Raw genomic sequence first — 23762 nt, 5'->3', positions numbered from 1 at the left:
ATCTTTCATCCTTGGCACGTTATGATTTCTTGACGAGTTAATTGTTCCTACTTCGAAATTTTTTGTGTCTCCCAATATCGGTTTTTGATGCATTCAAAGAAATTATTTCGAATTTTTATCTCAATTACAAAATATGCTATTTCTGTCGATCATATTTCCGTTATTACATTTGTTATATCGATTATTTTATTCCACGAAATATTTTTGCAGTCTCGGCTTCGTACTATTTTCTGAATTCAATCTCCTCGTATTTTCAATTTTGTCTGAACAAATTTGCTGTCGCGAGTTTTGTGATTAAAAATTTCGTTGTTCATTTGAACGTATCATGAAATGAACATCATATTATTGCTGTTCTGTCTTTGTTTCACCAACAATTGTTCGGAATTTTTTATGTTTTGCATCCCATAAGGACCATTCCATTTCTACTCCTCCATAATGAAAACTTCTTCGTTATTTTGATTCTCTCAACTCGCGTGTCGTCATGTTTTTGGATTCAAGTTTTCGCTCGTGTTTGGAGGCAGCTCATCTCTTTGCTTTCATCACTCCGGACTTGCCGACTCTTTCATTCGGTAGGACTGCTCAGTCGCTGACAGAACACAGAGGCGGATATTGGTTCTTCCTTGTGTTTTCCGGCGCCGTGTTTGGGCAACACACACCAAAGAGCTCAGCTTCTCTCTTTCGTCCTTTTGTACATTCTTTCATCACTTCGTTTCTTAAAATTTTCTCCCCCACGGTTGCCCATCCTTTTTTATGTTTGGTTTCTACTATTTCATTGTATTGATCCCTTTCTTCCCCGACTCGCTCTCATTCCTTCTCTTTAATTTCCTAATTTTCCTGACCTGTTTTGTTTGTCTACAACTAATCGGTAAACACAGAACAATTCGTCCCTGAAATAAGTCTTGTCAATATTCTTATGTCTAGTTTCATTTCACTATTCATTTACATTTACATTCATTATACATATACATTCACTATTCACATTTACGATAGCTAATCCTAGCTTCATCCAAGTATACTGCAAAAAAATTATGTAAAAACTTATGCTGTAACAATTTACTCACTCAATAATAAAAAACATCTCCATTGCATAATTCATTATTTTTCTATCGTTAGTGAGGTTATGGTTATGATAAAACAACAGAAATTTTGAAAGGCAAATTTTCTTTATATTTAGTTTTGGCACCTGTAGCTTCTTACTTCATGTTGCAATTGCGACGTTTCTAGAATTGTTCATTCATTTTCATTTGAATATCGTCTTGTTTGATTTAATGTTCAATGTGTATACCATGTAAAAATTTTACTCACACATTAGTAATTGTTTGATAATTCTATAATAATTTTTATAAATCAATACCGCGTGCATCAAAAGACTGTACGATCTCTAATGTCACTCGTTTCATGCCGGAAAAAATTAGTTGATGGGAAACCTGATGGGATTCATCATACATCACCGGATAATGAATTTATGTGGTTATTTTTCAGTGGTTACAATATCACTCTACATTAGTCTTCCAGTTTTTTCTATTGATTTTGCAAAAATCTGTAGTTAAGTGGAAAATTACACTCTGTCCTTCCTAAATTAAAAAGTACTGCATTCTCAGCACAAAGCGTTTCATTCACAAAACACTAATGCTGACATTTTACGAAATGTCATCTCTTGGTTTACACAAGTGATCACGTTTTTCGTGAAAATAATTGAGCCATGCAACAATATACCAAGTCAAGATAAATAATTGGCGTCTCTGAGATATATCAGTAGTATAGAATCCACTGATTCCATTCACTCTGTGATCAAAAAAGCAAAGTTGACGTCAAAGTTTGACGTCAGAAGACGTCAAACTAACGAACTAATATTTTTATAAAGCAACCAGTCGATTTATATTCGTGTATTGCACTTTTGAAGAGGCATTTTTGCAAGCAACCTGCTGTCTCGTTGTTTGTCATCGATCCAAATACGCATACAACAACATATTATTATAATCTTGTGAGACATTTTTCAGTCGAATCATTCGGTTTTCTTTCTTAAATCGATGATGGATAGTGATAACTTTCTTCATTTTAATCGGTATTTTAGGATCAATTTTTTATATTCCGATCATCCTTATTCAGCTATTACATAAATCAATTGAATCAGTCGTTATTATATTTTCTCGTAATTTCTATGTTTTTCTTGCTTTGTCATTCTAAGTTAATCATATTTCATCCTCGTTAACCAATCTCTTTTCTTAAAATCCATTCTAAACAGAAACAATTCTCTTTCCTTCAGTATCCAATGACCATTATTCACAATAAAACACTGTTCATAATTAAAAGGCTTTAAATGCTGTAGCTTTCTCTTGCCTCAATGGTTGACACGTGGCGCCGTGTCGTGGCTCTTCTTCTGATTCTTTGCCTTCTGTCCCTGATTGTGGTCGTGCTGCCGTGGTCGCTACAGAGCCCCAAATCAAGCGAGCCCTTCCTACGTAGGTTCGTCAGCCCTCAATATCAGGTACGAGAAGCAATACTGCCTCAATATCAGGTACGAGAAGCAATACTGCCTCAATATCAGGTACGAGAAGCAATACTGCCGCTGCTCCTCCTGTGCTGTTGATGCTGCTTCTCAACTGCTGTCCTTGTATCGCTCTTACTCCCATTCTCTCTCTCTTTTCTTCTCTCTATAAATATATATTTCTCTTCATCTCTCTTACTCTATTGTAGTCTTCTCAAACCTACCTACCCCAAGGCATCTTGTTTCACAACCCTTATATCATCAACAAAAGATAGTCGCAACTACTGAGCACGTACTCTAGTGTATCGCCTGAGAACCCTAAGAAATGAGAACCCCTCTATTTTCAAACCCAATTAATAGTCCGTCCTATCATCTAAATCAAACAAAATCGCCTGACACGCTAATAACACCAATATCACCTACTCATCGATCCGTTGTATCGGTGCATAATAGATTCAGTAAATTATTTTGTGCTGCTCACGGCATGGTGTCTACTTCTTCACTCCAAGCGCTTTAATTAATCTTGTCGAGCTTGAATAAGCATGACTTTTATTCGTTGAAATTATATTAATAATTTCTCGTATGTTGTTTTCTGAATTAGAGTCAGATCATCTTAACTCCTGGTGCATGGCATGGATATCCTCTGCATGATACGTGTATAATTTGGCACCCAATAAAACTTTCCTGAGGACCAACAAGAATGTTCTTTGCAAACTTTCAGGAGTTTGAATTTTCCTTTGTTTTAATGACGGTAAGTGATGTGAGCCATAAAGTAGCAATTTATAAAATGTAATTGCCATTAGATTGAACGTGGAGATAGCTACTGAAGATCGCCCTCACGTATTTTATGCCCCATATAAATAATGTTCACGGAAAATTGGCGATATCGCTCATTTCCTTAATAATAAATTTTCTGGGAATAAATTGAGTGTATAATTTTGCAAGGCAAGTATTCCACACACAGTAATCGCCATCCGCGGCACGCATTTCTAATATTGGTACGTTCTTTGGAAACTTAAGATGTCCCATTGCATTTATTGAGTTTAAGTGATGCAAAGCGATAACATTCTATGAATTTGCATGACCTAATTGTGCCAAACATTTAAATTACTTACATGTTTGGCACAATTAGGTCATGCAAATTCATAGAATGTTATCGCTCAATGTATTATTTGAGACTAATTGGCATGTTTGAATATTTCACAAACTTACCGGTATAGAATTCAATCTCAAAAGGAAAATTTTAATAAATGGATAATCGATTAATCGATTTAAAGCGGTTTATGTCCTATGCACCACGTGAGTTACCAACCAAAGAACGTATTTTACCACACTAATGCGAAATATTAGTATACGGATAAAACATTTAGTTTGTACTCAGGGTAACAGTTAAGCTTATAGTGAATGACTCGAAAGTTGTGTTCTCAATGTCGTCTCTTGACATATTTAGTTAAATTATAACTTTAACCAGTGAACCGAAACATTCATTATCGTTCAACCATTCATTATTATTGAGCCCAGAGTCTTCAACCCGTATGCAGGTACAAGTTTCATTTAGATCTCGTCTGAGCAAGTTAGTTGAATTATGGCGCGCTGCCTGGGCCGCGGTTGCGATCCTCGGTTAGCTGTCTCTCCTGACACCTCGGACCAACCCCCTTCCTAACTCAGAAAATCAAGACTGATTATCTTATGAGCTTGGAATATTCTCATCTCACAGGAACGTCTCATTTACATCAACACTGCGCTGCCAGCACTTTTTCTTCATATGAAGTGTTTGAGAAATAATGAAGATGCGTTGAAGCATGCCAGTCTGTTCATGTTAAATGCAGGTAGCGAAAGTTAACCTTAAAAATTATACATTATAATTTTTATATTGAGCCTGAAATCGGACGCTTTGATTCACATTCATAATTTGTTTATTTCCTACTCACATGCCTCATTACGATACCTGCGCAAGCAAATTTGTTGTAAAACGAAGGGAAGCGATACGAATAGCGGCGTTGACGAGCTAACGAGTGTCTTTCTAAGACCCGCACGCCACACGAGAACGTGATCATCTCAATGAAATCAGACAATATTATATGACACGAACCCTAATTGTGATGTGCTCTAAATATTGTTACGATCACAATTTTGTTTTCGTGTTCAATATTTTAGTTTCTTTAACGGTGTTGTTTGCTCACGTACAAATAAGACGCAGTAAGTAAGCGTTAGTCACTCTGGCTTACGTTAATTTGGCCAGATAGAAAAAATGGCATGACAGAGAAGATATGAAATCAAATTTTATGATCCCAGCGCTCTTTAAACGTCGGCATTTCGGCTTTTGCGTTTGTTATTAAGGTGTAAATTGGAAAGGCTCGTCATATAAAACTTCATTTAATATATAGTTGTCACGAAGAAGCCATTTTATCAGGAAATGTAAACCGTAAATAAAAATAACTAGTGCGAATTCGAACGAGAAATATCTTCAATTACTCTAATGAATTGCTTTGTACTTTATTTACGGCTTTGAGGTTAAGCTAAAAATATTTCCAGTGCCCTACTTTAAGACAAGCGACAAGAATACCGCTATGAACATTGCAAGCTCCCCTCTTCCTCAATACTTGCTTCAAGGCAGCTCCGTTGCGCAATAACTATGAATAAACGGTGACAAGTTTAGCCTGAGGTTTGCCTGGACAGGGTGGAATTTTCTGCACACAAAAACTGAAATTAATAAGAGGGGCTCTTATGCAAGCTCTCCTCTGCTACGCTGCGCATGTAGTGGCGATAGTTCAAACGATGGCATCGTAATCTCGGTCACTACGCAACTTTATGCCAAACTGAAGGGAAAGATGTTTGGAAATTTCGACAGTGCAGAATAAGATTGAAAACAAACAATACGAAAACAACGTAATTGAACTGTGCATGATCCTGTGAATAGTCCCATATTCTCTGAATCTAAAATTGATTTCATTGTAAAGATATTTTATTGTAAGCATTATTCCTGCATAATATTTATTTCAAATTTATATTATTTCGTTGCGAATTAAAAAATTTCAGATGATTTACCATTTAATTTAATATCTTAGGAAATTTTACATACAATGTATAAGATTTCAGATAAAATTGGGTGAATCCTTATGCTGCAATGTTTGTTTGTATGTATGTATTGATTCATAAGGAGAAAACAAATGTAAAAACAGGAAAAGTATTTTTTTTTAATTATAACGGGATAAAAAACTCTGTGGCGAAATTTCGTGGTCCATGCAGCCCGCAATAAAATTTTTATGAAAAAAATGACCCGTCTTGCCAAAAAATTAATAATAATTGTGTCAGAGACACTGATACTACGGCCTCATACAATGTTGATCGGTTCGTGCGAGTTCAATTTTAAATTCAAATTGAAGAAGTCGACCTGTCTTCTCAGACCATCTTGAGCTCCGGGTCTCAACGTTGGGCCGGAGTGATAATAAATTCAAGGACACTTACCATTCCGTTCAACAAAACGATAGAATCGGCAATGTATTGCTGATTCTCTAAAGAGAATTTGAAATATACGTTCGCACTCGACCGTTTGATATGATAAAAAATGGTTGGTGCAAATACGTGTAAGCTCTAGGGAGAATTTATACATTTCTTGATTCTGTTTCAGGTATTTGGCTCCGGAGAAAGTGCGCCGTAATTTCTTGTGTCACTTTTAGGGTTTATTAGTTCATCCATAAAAAAGGTCAATTAATTTGTCGCGTAAGATGAGTAAAATTGGTCCTATAACTTTTTGCATTTTGATTCTATGATACTAAAGTTGAAATACAATTTCCTCTACGTTTACACCAAGCAATACAGTATATGAAGATTTACTTCATGTTAGAATAATTGAACCAATTTTAATTTTCAACAAGTTTTTACTTTTCAACCTTAGGAAATTTAATATCATTTCTCATCAATGTTGGCTAGTCATTTTCCTCTTACTTTAATCAGATCAACAAACACAGTATGCTATTTAGCGCACAGTATGATATATGGCGCACAGAATGATATATGGCGTATGATATATGGCGACTCTAAACTCTTCCTCGAGTTGTTTACTTCCTTCCTCTAATGAAAACGTCAAATTCTCATTCAAAACATCGGCAACTTTAATCTTGCGCCGACTTTGTGACAGAAATTGCTTGTCTCGCCTCGCTGCAGTATAACTCTGGGTCATCTCACAGACTAGAAATTTTTCTCATCTCCAACGAATTTTATTAGTGAAGACATTCATTTTAAACGTTTACGAATTAAAAATATCCGCAAAAAATGTAAGATTTTACCATTCAAATGTTTTGTTCTGAGGTTTTTACTTGAATTAAATTACAGAGCTTCTTTTAACTGCAGTGAATGTTCTTCGAAGCCAACGAAACGTGCCTCAGGAGTTGGAATTAATGAATAATTCAGACCGTTTGATGGAGTTCCATTAGAATATTCCCTTAAAATTTTAAACATGCGGGCAATTCCCATGCACCACTTGAGGGACAGCAAGAACGTGCCTTGACTTAATGGACCTTAATTAAATTCTCTCATGTTGAATTTAAAATAAAAAACTCTAACGAATTCCCGGTTATTGGAATCCCATAAGCGATTGATAACACAATCTCATTTTCACTCTTTGATTTAAGTTGTTTAGAAATATGCAGACTCAAACTACGTCATATTCATAACGGTTTTAATTAATAGCTCATTTATTATTTGGCGCTCCTCTCCAAAATGCGCAGTAGTTTTTACATTAGATTAAACATTCAGTCTGAGGAATTTCCGGAATTTCAACAGCAAGCTGACAGTGATGTCATACCTGGTGAAGATGTCTTTGTAATGAAGCTTATTGCTACCTTGGGCTCATTTCATACTATAGTGTGAGGTACATTCTTTATAAAACACTCCTATCAACTAATAAGAGTTTATTCAAACAGGACTAAATATAACAGTTAATACATTAATACAAAAAAACGTAATCGATAGAACACCAAATGTATACACTTGGCATTATGACCTCAACACGAGATCAGGACTCCTCTTTAATCCGGTAACACCCCAGACTGGATTTTCAAACTCAACCTTAACCTGGTATACAGCCCGCTCTCCAGAATCACACTGACTCCAGCTCTGCAACCCTACACGTGAAATAAATCATATTTCAAGACTGATCATTTTGTTCCGCAAATACGAAATGACAATTAAAGTTGAATTTATTCAAAATTTATGCATAATTATAACCAATCACTTAATTGACTATGCTCGGGATATAAATTCGTTCTGTAACTCACCTATAAAGGCAATGCTTGTGTAACTCACCTATAAAGGCAATTATCGCTCAGTCACTAAGATACTAAGATGCGCTACAGCAAGTTGACAGTGCCGTTCCATGGGTTGCTAACTGTGTAACTACTGGCTTCCAACTGACATATCGCGGTCGATCCCTTCTGTTGTCGCCATTCAATTCTTTCTAGAGCCTAATTTTACAGCCTTACAGTCTTTCTTACTGCTGATGTCTTACTCGCTGATGATGTTATACTTACTGACTGTGTCGTACTTGCTGCAAAGCTTCATCGTAAAATTATTTGCGTATCATGGTTTTCTTTCTCGCTTGCGTCGAATGCAATGGAAAAAAGTAATGTTGATCTCGGTTCATGCGCGAGGAAGCTCAGTTTATCCTCCGCCTTGTTTGATAACGTCTGTAATTTGTAACCGTAAGATCTGTTCAAAAACGCATTCGTAAGATCTGTTCAAACACGCATTCGTAAGATCACTTCAAACACGCATTCGTAAGATCTGTTCACACGCATTCGTAAGATTTGTTCAAACACACATTCGTAATATCTGATCAAACACGCATTCGTAAGATCAGTTTTAAACACGCATTCGTAAGATCTGTTCATACACGCATTCGTAAGATTCTGTTCAAACACGCATTCGTAAGATCACTTCAAACACGCATTCGTAAGATCTGTTCAAACACGCATTCGTAAGATCTGTTCAAACACGCATTCGTTAGATCACTTCAAACACGCATTCGTAAAATCTGTTCATACACGCATACGTAAGATTTGTTCAAACACGCATTCGTAAGATCTGATCAAACACGCATTCGTAAGATCTGTTCAAACAAGAGCGACTGTTAGTGTAAACCCGAACTTATTAAGGAACATCTAATAATTAATGTTTTCAAATACAATTCAATTGCAACGAATAAAACATGATAAAAAAACAATTTTGAGGAAAGTGCTTTAAAAATAAACTAAACTCCACTATATACAACGACTGGTGTGAAGAATTATACGATGTGAGATGACTTGAGAAAGAATTGTTTGTTCTTTCTGGACAGAATTCCTCTAACTACGTTCATTAAATTGAATTCGTTTGTATTTCGTAGCATTGCCAGAGTTTTACCGTAGCTAAATTTCGCTACCAGTAGTGGTTTGAATTTCATTTAGTCTTTTGCAAAAATTTTGCGGATATTCATTATCTGAATCGATTTTCTATCGAATTTAGAAAATAAATTAAAACAATTCATCATCAAAATATTACGTGGATTTGCATCTTAATTTCCAAAGTAGTTTATAAATTATTAATCATTAATTATTCCGCAATAAAATATGTGTCAAAAAATGAGTTCAATAAATAATATCCGTGTCGGAACAATCGCGACTGAGGTCCTGGCACAATCTCTGGCTCCGGTAAGAATATATTATGTTATAATATTCATTTTGGCTGGCGTCCAGAAATTATCACATGAGCTAGCTAGGAATCCGAAGTCCGCTGGCATCTTTCTTAATGCGGAACAATCCGTCAATAAATCCGGTTTTCATCGTATAATATTTTCCTTGTTTGTCAGCAGCACAAAACCTAATCCAAAATTTTTGCCAACCACCACGTCGAGTCGCAAAGACATATTCAAGAGTGCGGTTTGATGTACATTACACTCATACAGAAGTGCTGTATTTGAAGAAAGATTTGGATTTTTTATGTTTAATACTTTTGAAAAAAAAAACAATAATATAATTAGTTATATGCGTTGCTATGATGCGATGTTATTAGTGAATATGATTCACTACTCGTAAAAATGTTTTAATGTTGGCTGCGAAACAAGAGCGAAACGTTCAGCCCGAAATTAGACTATGCAATAAGAGTTGTGATGCGACGCACAGATCGCATCAAGGGACTTACTATTCTGCTCAAACTAAGGCGTTGCAATAAGCATTGCAGCGAGGCATCTTTGGAGCCATGCCAGCCTCTATAGAATAGTTATGCTTCGTTGTCGGGTACCACTCTATCCTCCGCTGCATGGAAAACACTCACAACAAAATGGAGGTCGGGTAAGAGTGGAGTTTCTGGACACTTTTAGTTCTAATCTTTGCTGATAATGCCTTGAAGCTGGCATTGCTTGTCAAAAAATCATAAAGCCGAAACATATCACTTATCAACCCTGAATTTCCAGGAACACATAGCTTCGTATTGCTGCGTAAAAGCCGTTAATGGAATTTTTATCTAAAGGGCACTAACAAAAAATTTTTGTACTCAAACGTGACGAGGAATGAAGACTGGAAATAATACAGCAGTTTACGCTTTTGAAAAAGCTGCAAAGTTATCCAGTGCAAATTTTTGGTTAAAAAATTCCAATCACACAGATGCTGAGCTTTTTAAAACATCACGGCGATACCAGAGCGAGAAAATTAGAAAAACACTGCCCCCACAAATACATTGGTTGGGCTCAAATAAGGGCCGTTTAGGACAAATAACAGCTATGGTGGCATAATCCTTTTAGGTTCTTTAGTAAATAGTCGGCTAACAAAAATACATCATTAGGGATAAAAATTTTCAAGGTTTGCGCCAGCCAGATTAGCAATAAAAAGTGGGGCACTCATTGCAGAACTGTCATTTTGGCAAGTGAGCCAACTGTTAAACTGAAGATTCATAGAACTTTGGGATGTTACACTAAGAAGACTTGTCACTGTTTTCCTGTCTTCATCCAAATTACCGAGGACGAAAAGTAAAAAATAGCCGATTATCTGATTCTCAGAAAAGTCTACGGTAAATGCTTTTAAGATTTAACTTACTTTGTGTCATTAACTTGCAAATCAGGAGGATATAACTGCACTTCAATTTATCATTCCCAAGATAATTGCCTAAACGCTATTCGTGAGGCTTTTTTACAATTTTTTTATTTTTTTTCTTTTTTACAGTTTTTTCTTCAATTGGCTGTGATTTATTAAGGAAATTTTAAAAATACCATTCCTGTCAATTGTCTATCATAGTTATTAAAATAATAGTAATAAATTTTTTTACGCGTTTATTCAGGAGTATTACGCAAATCATACGGTTTCAACAGAGAACAGAATAATATCTGGATCAAAATGAATGGATTAAACAAGCACTATCTCTCTTTACGTTTGGCAGTGTGAGCATTGAGTTTGTTCACTCTAATGGCACAGAGTGAAACTAACGTGGCTTCGCTTGGTGATGAATGCGTGGAGGCCATTTTTGGATGTCACAAAACTGCGCTTACTGTTGGAAGTGTTGTGTTCTACTCATGTTGCTAAGAGTGATCTGGACACTCCACAGGTCTCATATCTATTGACCAAACTAGCTTAAAACTTCCTGGAAAGTGTTTTGAAAATTAGTCATCCAGCGCTCACACTACGACCATCACTTTCTCTAGGCACGAACTCCATTTCACTTTCGAGTTAAGCATATGAGACTAGAAAAACTGGTATATCAATTAATAGCGAAACCTCTGCTTGCTACAGCGTTAAGTTCATAAAAACTTCACCAGAGAAACAGACAAATATGAACAGAGACTGTGCAGTCAGCAAGCATCAGTTCAAAGAGACTGTACATTGTACAATTTTTATTTGTGATCATTTTTTTTTAAAACATTATACTTCAGCAGTGACAGCTGAAAAAAATAAAGAAATTTTAAATATTTGTTATTTTGTCCATTTAATGTTTCAGAAAATAGTTTATTTGAATATCTAATAATCATATGTATGACCGTTATTTATTTAATTATCCCTCACGCTTTCGTTTCAACACATAATAAAATTCAATGTGAGATCATGAAAGCACTTCCTCTAATTTTATATTAGACGAACTGCTGAACCATGAAAATTCAGAGCTGTATTACGATTGGCAGTTTTCAAACAAAATTTCATCTAATAGCTTCCTCAAGCGTGAACCAGCGAGGACGTACGAAAAATATAGTAAATATAACTCTTAAATCACTATCATATGAACGAATTAGATAACTGACGACAACAGTACATCGTGGAGCAAACATATTAGTGTTTAGTTGCTATATTATAACAATACAAACCAATTCAGTTGGTACATTTGCAAGTAATAGTTTGTTCACTTTGTGACGACGCGTTTAAGAGCGAGGATCAAGCGATGAGATGACCTTAACGAGATAAAACGCGGCTAATGAAGCCATGTCGGGTTGTGTAGTGCACCGTTACTGAGAATATTACCTCAATAAAACGCGTGCTACAGGAATTTATTCCTAAGCTGCCGGTTTTATTAGTAAAACCTTAGAGGCATTATAGAACAGGGAGACCAGCAAGCCGGTATCAGCCCTTCGACCTCATAAACAAGCTCTTGTGGCTCTCACAGGATAGCTGCTCATATGAGTCTGCTTTTCTGCATCACATATTTAGGAAGTAATGCTTACTGGTTGCACTGTTTCCGCTAATACAAGTCTGCTTCTCCATAGGATGTTTCTTTGAGCTGATGCTTCCTGGCTGCGCCATCGTTGCGCATAGAATTCTGCTTTTCAGCGAGGTTACTATGAACTGATACTTACTGACCTGACTGTACTGTGTGTATATTTTGGCAACTGTTGTGGTTAATGATAAACTTTTTCGGTACGTGAGGCAATTTTTGCTAAATTACCAAACTAAAATCTATGGTAAATAGTTTAAGGTTAACGTTTGCTGCGTAAACATCGTAATTTGGAAGTACCATAATTGTGTGATTGAGTCTACAATGCAGAATAACTGGTGCGCATTAGGTACCAGTTACACAAACTTCAGATTCACTTAAAGTGAGGCTTCCACTTGTATCAGTCTTCCATTCAACTGTTCAACACCTATTAAGAATTTTCTAGTACCAATTGAACGAATTTTACTGCTGAAATTCCTGCATTGGCTAAAAATAGAATACGATACAACAAAATACGCAATTGCGTATACAATTTTTTCATTACGTAAAATATGATGAAGTAAATCGTTTGACAAGTAAATGATTATCGTTTTATTTAATTAAGACTCTAAACATTCTCTCACTTCGGGGATTGATGGCTCAGCGACGGAATGGTACCAGCAATGGACAGTACGAGACTGAGAATTTTTAGCTCAAAATATCCTTCTATTGCTGATATCAAATCAATATGCATCGTAGTAGGTAATCCATAGTCATATCCTTAGATAACCCGCATGAATCTTCTCTTCCTCCCATACTTACTTGCATGCAGTTTTATGCAGAGGGGCATGATGCAAGGGTACAGTAAGACGTAGACCCCGAACAACGTGCATGTCAACAATAAACTCCTTGTCTGAGAAATGACATGGCGAGGAAGATTGTTGTAAGCATTTTCTCAGTAGTAGCTGTGCGCCGTGAACAGCCTTATAGCATCGGTTTTACGGTCACTTTCTCCTCTAAGAGCCGCCTAATGCGCGCGATCTGTGTGAGGCTCTTTAGTGAGCACTCTTAGGAGCTTAACCGAGCCCAGTCCTTGTTTTTCCTGAGGCTTCCCGTTATACTCTCATCAAGGTGCTCGGAAAAATCGCTCCCAGAATCCTTTGCTGCAGCAAATGTTTATACAACAGCCATTGTTAGAGGGCATTCTGGCAAATTAATTAAGACCCATGCTTAAATCCTCGTAGAATATGGACAATAGGTTTAGCGAATATTACGATCCCTTCTCTGACTTACAAGAGTTATAATAATTCAAGTCCTAACGGAATTAAGTTCATCAGTTTACTTTGGTGTTTCATTCCTCCGTTGTTCGAAGTAATAAAATAATCCATGACTACAAAATGTAATTTCCTTTTCTATATTAGATCTGATGGATTTTTTCTGTTTCAGGTCGGGAAAAATGTCATCTACCCAAACCTGGGCCAGTTCGTGGAGGGCCAGAGTTCACGCAGAGAAATATCGTACTACCAGTGGGTTACGTTCTTCCTTCTCATCGAGGCGCTGATCGTCTATCTGCCACGACAGATATGGCATCAGCTTACACAATCGCAGTGCCTGCCCTTTGACTTCACCAATCTCAGGAGACGAGAAGACTGGGAAGACAAGAAGAACTTTTTGGTATGGCATATGAAACAGACGAGAGGCAACCACGAGTATTGGCTATGGCAGTATTTGCTTACCGAGCTGCTGGCGATAGCGTTATTAACCGCCTTCTTCATACTGACAGATGTTTTCTTGGGAGGAGACTTCTACAATTATGGCCTTGATTGGTTAAACTACATGCACAACTCAACCAACACAACGATCTCACCTATGACAGCTCGGTTTCCGAGACTCACCGTTTGCAAGCTGCAGTACCACAGTCGAGGGGGCTCTATCAACAGTTACTACCCTCTCTGCTTGTTGCCCATAAATTGCTTCAACGATAAGATATTTTTGTTCATGTATTTCTGGTACGCTATGTTGTTTGGTCTATCCCTCTTACGAGGCATGTACATGATGGTCTTACTTACTTGTAAGCCAGCGCGTCGTCTGCGTTTGAAGCTCAGTGCTAAGTTGGTCCCAGAGGACACCCTCGACCGCTTCATCAACTCGCACAACCTGAGCGACTGGTTTGTTTTGTGTAACCTGGCCCCGATAATGGACCCAGTTCTAATCGCCGAACTCGTCACTCAGTTAGTTTACGAAGTTGGAGGGGACGGTACGGATCCCAAACAGTCACGTATTGGTAAGCAAGAGAAATCTTTACAGTCTGTGAACTATATATGAGACTTAGCGCCGCGCGCTTGCCATCCTTCGCTCATGCACTGCCTTCAGAACGGCCAGCCGGACCCTCCCTGCCGCCGGGCGCCTCCTCCTTATCCCAATCTCAGCTATAGGAATGGCTTCTTACCAGGCCGCTATAGCACCTCTGCCAGACCCAACGGACAGTGCCTAGAAGCTCTCTAAACAACACGGACAGTCTCGAGGTTCTTACAAAACGGGACATTTGAACATTACTATTGTGATGTATAATATTTCACTCCATTAATGGCCGCCACAAGAAAAAAAAAACACATCGACGACCGCTATCATCCTCCAAGTTCCTACTTTAGATACTCCCTAAATTTTTTGAAGCTTCCCAATCACCAGCGGTCCGTGGATTAAATCTGTTTTTATTCCATAATTCATAAATGTTATTACATTTTTGTGATGTTTTTCATTCCAGATAATTCGAGATAAAACCATGACGGTGTCACTTGTCCGGAAGTTTAAAACTTCAATCTCAAAGTTTACTTTTACCAGTATGTATCTTACACAACCATTCTTTATTCTCGTTATTTATCCCCATTAATGCTTTGAATTCTGAAATAAGAAGATACTCACAGCCCAATTAAACTTCAATCTGCGCTCGTACTCTTTTTCACACATGACTTACATTTAATTTTCTTATTTGAATTAAACTCTTCACAAATGACGTTGGAAGAAGGAGAGCACTTACAAGAGAGACTTTCCATATTCCCCTCGTGCGTGACGTACAATCAGTCAATGTTGCATTAATTTTTTCGTACTATTTCTGGCATTGATTTGTCAGGAAGCAACGTATACCTGCTAAAACACACGATAAAGCGTCAATTCAAATCTCAACGCGTCAAGAGGAGTTTTTCGGGGTTTTTATAAATTTTGCTGCCAAAAATTTTATGGAACAGAAAGACGATCATAATGGAAGACACTAATCAAGGATTGTGATTAAGATTAAAATGTTTCGGGAATTCACCTCATTCTATTCATTTTCTCATTTTGTAAGGACCCCAGATTGCGTCCACGAATATATGCCATTTTATGTTCTGAATCCTTCGCCTGGTAGCTACAAGCCGGACTCAATAGTTTGTTTTCCAGAAATACGGTCTATAAACTTAATTGGTTACAGTAAAAAATTTAGGCTTCTTCTTCATATAAGCATTCTCTGAAGATTTTCATGTTTCTGATGTACCCACAACTTGTCAATATTTCCGGTACGCGTAAAATGTGCATCAATCGCTTCAAACTCTGGCTTTCTGGCACTGATGATCCATCACTTTCTGTTCACCCCTCTTTCAGCCCCACCCCAAGTAACCTACCTTTTAGAACCGTTGAGGGCGGCGTGCGGCACCACCGATTGAAACGTAATCCCATTAAACCCTACTGATCAACTCGAAACGAAAAATGGGGAGCTCTTGTAATTGACGCTATCATTGCTAGGCATGGCAGCCGTTCTTTTGCTGGCTCAGTTATGTGGGACTAAAATTCCATCGAATTCTTTTACTTGACACTGAAATTATTCCACTAAAAATATTGTACAGGGAGAGGACATCGAGAATTAAGTACTCCATATTGTGGATTCTTTTGTTCAGTTTTTATCGTCAGGAATAAATCAAGTGGAATCTATGTATCAATAATGTATAACTTAAGCCTGATGTAAAATGCGAAAATTGATAACTGGCTTGCAAAGAACAATTTATATTATAATTTTCGTACAGCGAAATTTCGAACGGCCAGGAAGTTTGGTATCCGTTTTGTATACCGTTTCGTATCCGAACTACACGTTTGTATACTGTAAATGGGATTTCCACTAAAGACAAATCATCATTCAAATATTACTTATTTTTTTCAACCAAGAAGTGAATTAACATTCACTACTATTTTAAGATGTCAGCAGTGCAATGAACTTGAATATTTAGGAGCGTTTTCTAAGTACTCCTCACTATAGCAAACTTGGTGAAAAATCTCAGTTTGACGAGTCAATTGTTGGTGGCGAGAAACCCTCGTTGCGACCTTCATAATATACAGTAAATATACGGTGTTGTTGCCTGACATCCATCATCATTGATAACAATACTGTCCACCTTGTGGTCAAGGTTCATTATTATTATGATATACAGTAAATATACGGTATTGTTGCCACACATCCATCATCATTGATAACATTACTGTCCACCTTGTGGTCAAGGTTTATTATTATTATGATATACAGTAAATATACGGTATTGTTGCCACACATCCATCATCATTGATAACAATACGGCCCACCTTGTGGTCAAGGTTCATTATTATTATGATATACATTAATATACGGTGTTTTTGTCTGACATCCATCATCATTGATAACAATACTGTCCACCTTGTGGTCAAGGTTTATTTTAATACAATAACTCATCTAATCCTTGTATTGTGACATAAAACCTTTTCCAGGCTAGAGATCTCTGACACTGGTAATTCAGCCATGAACCTTTCCATACTCTCCAATTAAGGTGAAATTTCAAATATTTTAAGAACATTCAAAAACATTATTTTCTGTCGCTGCAATTTCCATTGAAATAATAATTTTTGTAAATGTTTTATGCGTCCATTTGGTGTCTCATGCTAAAATTTACCTGAAATAAGTAGTTAGAATGTTACCTGACCGCTTTTCGTAATGAGGTATGAAGTCTTCATCGTTTTGCAGTCCTAAATATATTAATTGGTTGATTGAACTGTAATAGATTTAATTTGTTTCATTAATGAAATTCTGACTAAGACTATTAACTTACTGCTAATAATAAGTATTTTTAGAGAATGTTCAGAAATATAACATTTTATTATATGATACGAAGTCCACACCTCTGACATGTTTTTTGTAGTTTACACAATTTAAAACTATTGTTATTATTCACAAACGAATTATTATTTGCCGCTCTCATGATTACTCTAGAAATAAGTAGTTAGTGTGAAACAAATTTTGGTTTCTTGTTGGGATGAATATGTTTCAAAAGTCACCAATGACTACTTCATTGTATAAATTTAGTTTTATCATTTCGTTATCGTTTCGTGTACGTTAATTAATTTGCCGCTCAAATTTCAATAGCCAAAAAATGTAACTCGAGAAACTAATAATTGTTTGGAAACGACCAACCAGTAATCTCAATGCATTGTTCCAAGCCACGACTGAAACTGGAAATGTGCCGCAGACTGTCGTCGTGTTATCCTTGCCCTAAATATAAACATGACGCTAAGTTAAGTTGTACATCATTCACCGCATTGTGATCCAAATCATAAGTGATTATTTTGAACAGCCTCGAGACTTCTGTGCCCTGATGTACTGAGCATCTGCATGGCGGAAGAACACAAGAGTTCCCCTTAGAATAAAAGACTGCTCTGCTCGTGCCTAGACTTTTGTGTGCTCCTGTTAAGTATTAAAACAACAAATGTGAAGGTAATGGAGGCGTACACAGCAAGTTCTAGGGACAAGACGATATGCTGCCTGCAGAAAGTTTCTCGTGTGCCATGAATCTTTTTCACGCCCGACAAGTTTTTTGCAAGCCTGAGCATCGGAGCAGGGATGATAATTTTGTGAGGCCATAGGTAGCAACCCAAGGCGATAGTTTACGATTTAGGTGCGTATTTAGCCCGTTGGTAGAAGCTGAATCGGTATTATTGACGAGGGGCTTTTGGTGTTCTCAGTGTGTGAGAAGATCAGGTCAGACGCGATCTCTTTTCTTCACGATTTTCTCAGATATAAATTTAGTGACGACAAAAAACTCCTAAATTGAAACTATCAGCGACTTTTCAGATCAACATGACAAAATATTCCGGCTGTTTAATAATGTACCGCGCAGTTTTGAAGGGGAGGTTACGTAAGGTTGTACATAATAAAAGTAGGATGGGAATCGCGCTTTTTGCTCTGAACGGACAAGAAAATGTGACTAGAAAGCAGATCGCACTTCTTCGCTGCACTGTCAGCACCCGTAGCCCCTTTTAATTGTTTTTAAAAATGGCAAATAATTCTGTTACGCAATGATTTCCTCTTGAATTATAAACACAAATGAATTTTCTAGTAACGCAAAATTTATTTGAGAAGTTATGTTTTTATAACTTTATGAGAATTTAGGACCAGTATTCATAAAATATTAAAATATTTTCTTCCAAAAAGCCCAGACAGAATCCTCTATATGATATTCCCCCATTTGAGATCCATGCAAATTATTTAATCGATATTAAAATAATATTAAAGCGCAACTTTTTCAATTATTTCCTTAGTGCAATAATGTGAGCAATGTCAGATAAATGACCTCTCTTAATTGGCTAATGCAGCTCGAAAAGCGTTGCTTAGTTTTCGGCGTAGGCCAATCTTATGTTTTATTCTTTTTCCTTAGCAGTTTCTATTTATTTTATGCATTTGGTGAGATTCTTCCATTTTCATAAAATTTCTTGAATTCTGCTGCCATTCGAATAAAGCCGAGCGATATTATCTGCAAGTGCATTCAAGTTCGACAAATGATCCCAAGGTCAACTTTTTTGATGAAAAATATTATATTGTTCTGCTTGTTATTCGTACTTTTTTCGAACTTTCCATACATACGAACTTCTGAGGTGCAGTTTTTTGTTTCTTTATGCCAAAATTAAATCTTTTATCATCTTATTCAGCTTAGCGATAAAGATCTTCAAACGCCTGCTGTACACTTTAAGGGAATACTCTAAAGGTTCCTTATGTAAGTAGATTACTAATTTGTTAGTTACAATTTTGTTGTAGCGGATCAGTTTTTCCGAAGAATTCCTTGAAATTAAAATTACCCTAGATAAGCTGTTCACATTGTTATAACATTGAGAGGAAACGATGACATGTACATAAGAATTGCCGTATTTGCTTCCACGTTGTTCGATCCCTATAATATCTATGATTATTACTATTATTACATTTATTGTGAAATATATTATTACTTTAGACCCGCTTCCACGTTCAAGTTTTTTCGAGAGAATGCTAGAACGTGGCCTTATATTTGGACTGAAAATGTTAAAATGCGAACACAGTCACGCCTCGAAAATTTTGAAACCCAGCCAAGCATATTTAAGGCATACAAACAGACTGTATTTAATTTAAAGGACTGATTACTTAAGAAATTGAAATGAAGATCGCGCTTTTGAGCTAATTCTGATCAATTCCGGTTCTTCCTTCAGTTTTGCAGTTTACCCAGTTTTCGGTCAAGATATTCGATCATCGAATTTTTCAGTCCCGATATATATTAATAATTCACCAGAAAACTCGAGTTCTGACCACTATGTCTCTTTATTACTAACTCGCTCTGTTTCTGGACACAGAGCGGATACGTCGGCAGAGGTTTATATTAGTAAGAGTTAAACTTTCGATAGTTTTTAATCGGTACAGAAAGAGCTTTATGACTAATACCCTATGAAAAAAGAGTATAATATAATTATTATGGATACGCCTGCACTTGAAGGTGGAATAATATAAATATTGCATAATATTCAGACAGATATGTACAAAAGACGTTTATTACAGGACCTACTAAGCATTTCCACCCGTTTTCGAAACTCATTTTATTGTTGTTTAACCATGTCTCCTTCATTGAAACCCGGCTTCCATTTATTGACCATTGAATCACGGGACCTGGCTTCACTAATTAAATGGCGCTACAATTTATAAATACTTCTCTCGTTTGAGGTCTCGTTTTATATATGTGAGCTGGTGCTGTTTAAATCGAACACAGTATTCCAGTCAGTCTACCTGTGGAACAGTCGATCGTAAAATTGATTGCTTACATAACCAGTTTTGGAGAGTTGTTATCACCGAAATAAAATATTACCATGACGTGTTTGCGCTCAATGTCTTTACTCTCAAAGTAAACGGATTCACATTTCAGGTTATTATCTATTCCCTTAAAATATTCTATTTGTGTCTCACGAACTTCATCCCTCAGCTAATCACGTAGGAATTATTAAAAATCGCTTCCTAAATTTAAAAATGTTGCACACGACTTATGGTTGAGATTCAACTCCGCTTCGGAGTGAACTTTTTTTCTGTTATCATTTCATTAGACGACTATGGTTGATTTTTGTTTAGCTCATTCTAACCTATTTGCATGGTAGACTTTAACTAGAAGTCAGTCTAGAAACTATCATGGCCTCTACAAGTTAGGTACCAAGCCACTGATCAGCAAAGCTAGAGGCAATAACAGGCTAGTCGGTAACATCCTCTAACTTCTTCTGTTGCAAATTTACTAAATAAAAATGAGAAATCGCATCAATTATGGGTCTTTTACTCATCCTTATTACTATTGCATGAAGTGCGACCGTGCAATAGTAGAATTTTAGTGAGGTATATACTGCAGTTGAACAATTATAACTTACATATTGATTCGTTTTTAATAATGACATTTGGCGCTTCACATTAGGGAGTTAATTTTTCTATACCTGTGTTACTAGACGTTTTAGGAAGTAATTTTTCTATACCTGAACTTGGTGCAGATGTCAAGTTACTAGACGTTTCGAGTCATATTTTCACTGAGGAGAAATAAAATAAATATTTACCTTCGAAGTCTTGTGCACAGTAAATTATCAAAACAAAAGAGATTCTCATACAGTTATTTGTTGAAAGTTGCAAAATATTGTTGCTAAGTTTGAAATATTTCTGCACAACTAATCTTTTCACTCCAGGGCCTATACTTTCAAAAAAGTTAAGAGATCGTAAGTTCATCAGCCAATCATTGACGGTCTTTCAAGCAAAATCCACCAATCATAGACAAGAAAATAGAGCGTAAGTACTTATGTTCACTTAGTGAATTTTGAAAGTGTGGCGCCAGCTCAGCAAACTCTCACGTCTTGATGCGAACTCGCATTCCATTTGATGTTTCATTTTGCTTCTCTGCGGTTAATTATTGACCTCAGTGTTTAGCTTTCGATTGCCTCTGTTGTTGCAGATCAAAAATTTTCACGCCTCAAATAATCATTAGCATCTCTTATTTTGAAGATGTCGATAAAGTAACCAATCGCATCAGACACACTTCAGCTTGCTAGTGGTTTCTTACATCATGCAAGGGTAGTAATTACCTATCTTACTTTCATTCGAAAAATTATGAACGATTTTACGCGTCTAATAAAAATAGCTCAAGCAAGTGCAATTCGATAATTGGATCATACCGATTAAAGAGAGGACAAGTCAAATATTGTCAATAATCGAAAAGATTGATCATTTAGCCTACGGGAAATTTGTTGGTCCGGAAATATTAACCACATAAAAATTGTAGTTTCGAAAAATCAACGATCCCATGCAGCTGCATGACTCGCGGACCATATCTATTCGTGAAGGCAAACAATGCGAGTCTATATTTTTAAGTGGACGTACATGACAGCACTCAGACGCCCCATATGGTCATCAAAAAGATCCTAATTGAACTTCTACGCTTCTGTACTTCAGAACTCCTTTCCAAACTCTTGATAACAACATTCACCGACAAATTAACGGCGTTGCCATGAAATGCCCTATGGGTCCGACTTTTAAAGAATTCTCTATGTGTGAACTGAAAAATCGAGTGTTACTCAATGCACAGATCAAGCCTGAGCTTTACTGCAGATAGTATACGACATTTTCGTTGTCATTCTAGACGAAGAGCACTTGAAAGAACTGCGAAGTCGGAACATAATTCAATCACGAAAATTCCCCACAAAATTGGAGAAAATCACACATTGCCATTCCTAGATATGTATATTAGTGCGAATTCCTTTGTCACTAATGTTTACCGAAAATCTTTCGATGTCGGAAAAGTACTAAACGAAGAAAGTGAATGCCCTCAACGCCATAAAACCAGCACTGTGCGCTCTCATACAAAGAGCATTCAAGACCTGCACATCCGAGTGATTTGAAATTTGATTTCAGAACTTTGCAAACAAATTCTAGTAAATAAGGGATTTTCAAATAGAACTTTTGAGGCTGAAATATCAAATTATCGATTGAGGTAAAACCGAGCCAACAATGAAGAAAAATCTAATGAGACCGTCTCAACAATCTTCACCAAAACCAGATGAACAGAGGCTTCAATTAAAATAGATGAACGAGTCCTACAGTCAATAATCCCTAATATACCCAAGGGCACAATGCATCACGAGAAAATAAAACTACTGATCTACTACAAAAATAAGAAAATTAAAAACCATGTTATGAATAATAATCCCTGTAAAAAATCTGGAGTGCCTCAAAAAACTACTGTTGATAAATTTTCGTGCAAATATAACAGGTTGCAGACTTCTTCACAATATAACTACATTGGTCTTCCTATAGCGCGACCTTAAAGCCGCCGACTCACATGCCACCTATGTACAATCTGGAGGACCTAAGAAGTAAGAACCACACATACGGGAGGCTCACAATGAGACCATCACCCGAGCGACATTGGAGGCCTGTGTAACGGATCTCGCTACATAACTAATTTTATATACATGAAAAGAGTGAGTCTAGAAAGAACCCGCTTCTGTAACATCATTTCAGGTAGGTCTCTCACAGCTCACTTCTATCCACTCTCAGACCAGCCGCTGCTCTGGTAACGTCGTGGTAAGCTCCCTAACTTAGAAACAGTGCCTGTAGGATTACCCTTGTCTTCAGTTGTGCTCAGTGTAGTGTAGCCTTAACAGATGGAATCTTGAGACAGTGCAAGGTTATGTGTTAGTCTATTTTGCGATGCCAAGCTCACGTGAAAACTTGCTTACTTACCAAATTGAATCGTGTGTTCAAAATTACCATAGCTCTGTTTCGCAGCAACATCCCGTCAGCACGTCGATCATCACCTACTAAGCACACCACGTGCCCCGGTAGCGTTCATCACAACTCAACGTGCAACTCCACGTGACCCTGTAACAACATCATCACAACTCGATGTGTAACTCTACATGTCCCGGAAGCTTGCGTTTCAACATGCTTAGAGAATTTTAGCTCCTTGTCGACATAAACTCCAAGATCTTTTTCCACACTAGACTTTTCAATCATTACTATCTCGTTGCAACCATGTCTTCTCATACTGTAATCTTGCTGTTCATTGTTCTTCCCGAGGTGAAGTACTTTACACTTGTCAGCATTAAACCGCAGCTGACACGTATCAGCCCAGTTAACTAAGCTGTCAAGAACATCTCGCAATTGCGCTTTATTTGACGCATTCTTCACTGTATTATAAACTTTTGTGTCGTCGGCATACATGGAGCACACGCTGGATACTACTTCTGGCAGATCATTTATAAAAGCAACGAACAAAATAGGCCCCAGGACGCTTCCTTGTGGCACGCCACT

At 37.0% G+C, this 23762-nt stretch overlaps 1 protein-coding gene across 4 annotated transcripts in view; it reads left to right on the top strand.

Moving 5' to 3' along the window:
- Nucleotides 1-20734, top strand: part of LOC108679625 (innexin inx2) — a 189603-nt gene extending 168869 nt beyond the window's left edge. For 3 of the 4 annotated variants that reach the window (XM_047882495.1, XM_047882496.1, XM_018168287.2), the window contains exons 3-4: nucleotides 2435-2488; nucleotides 13583-20734. In XM_047882495.1, the coding sequence (XP_047738451.1) occupies nucleotides 2435-2488; nucleotides 13583-14461 (933 nt within the window). In that variant the 3' untranslated portion in view covers nucleotides 14462-20734. The remainder of the gene's footprint in view (nucleotides 1-2434; nucleotides 2489-13582) is intronic. The other variant, XM_018168295.2, reaches the window with a different exon arrangement.
- Nucleotides 20735-23762: the final 3028 nt, after the last annotated feature.

This window comes from Hyalella azteca, unplaced genomic scaffold (assembly GCF_000764305.2).
Source record: "Hyalella azteca isolate HAZT.00-mixed unplaced genomic scaffold, Hazt_2.0.2 contig10602, whole genome shotgun sequence".
NCBI classification, from domain to species: domain Eukaryota; kingdom Metazoa; phylum Arthropoda; class Malacostraca; order Amphipoda; family Hyalellidae; genus Hyalella; species Hyalella azteca.
Note: the sequence above shows the minus strand (reverse complement) of the source record. Positions and strands in the feature narration are given on the sequence as shown.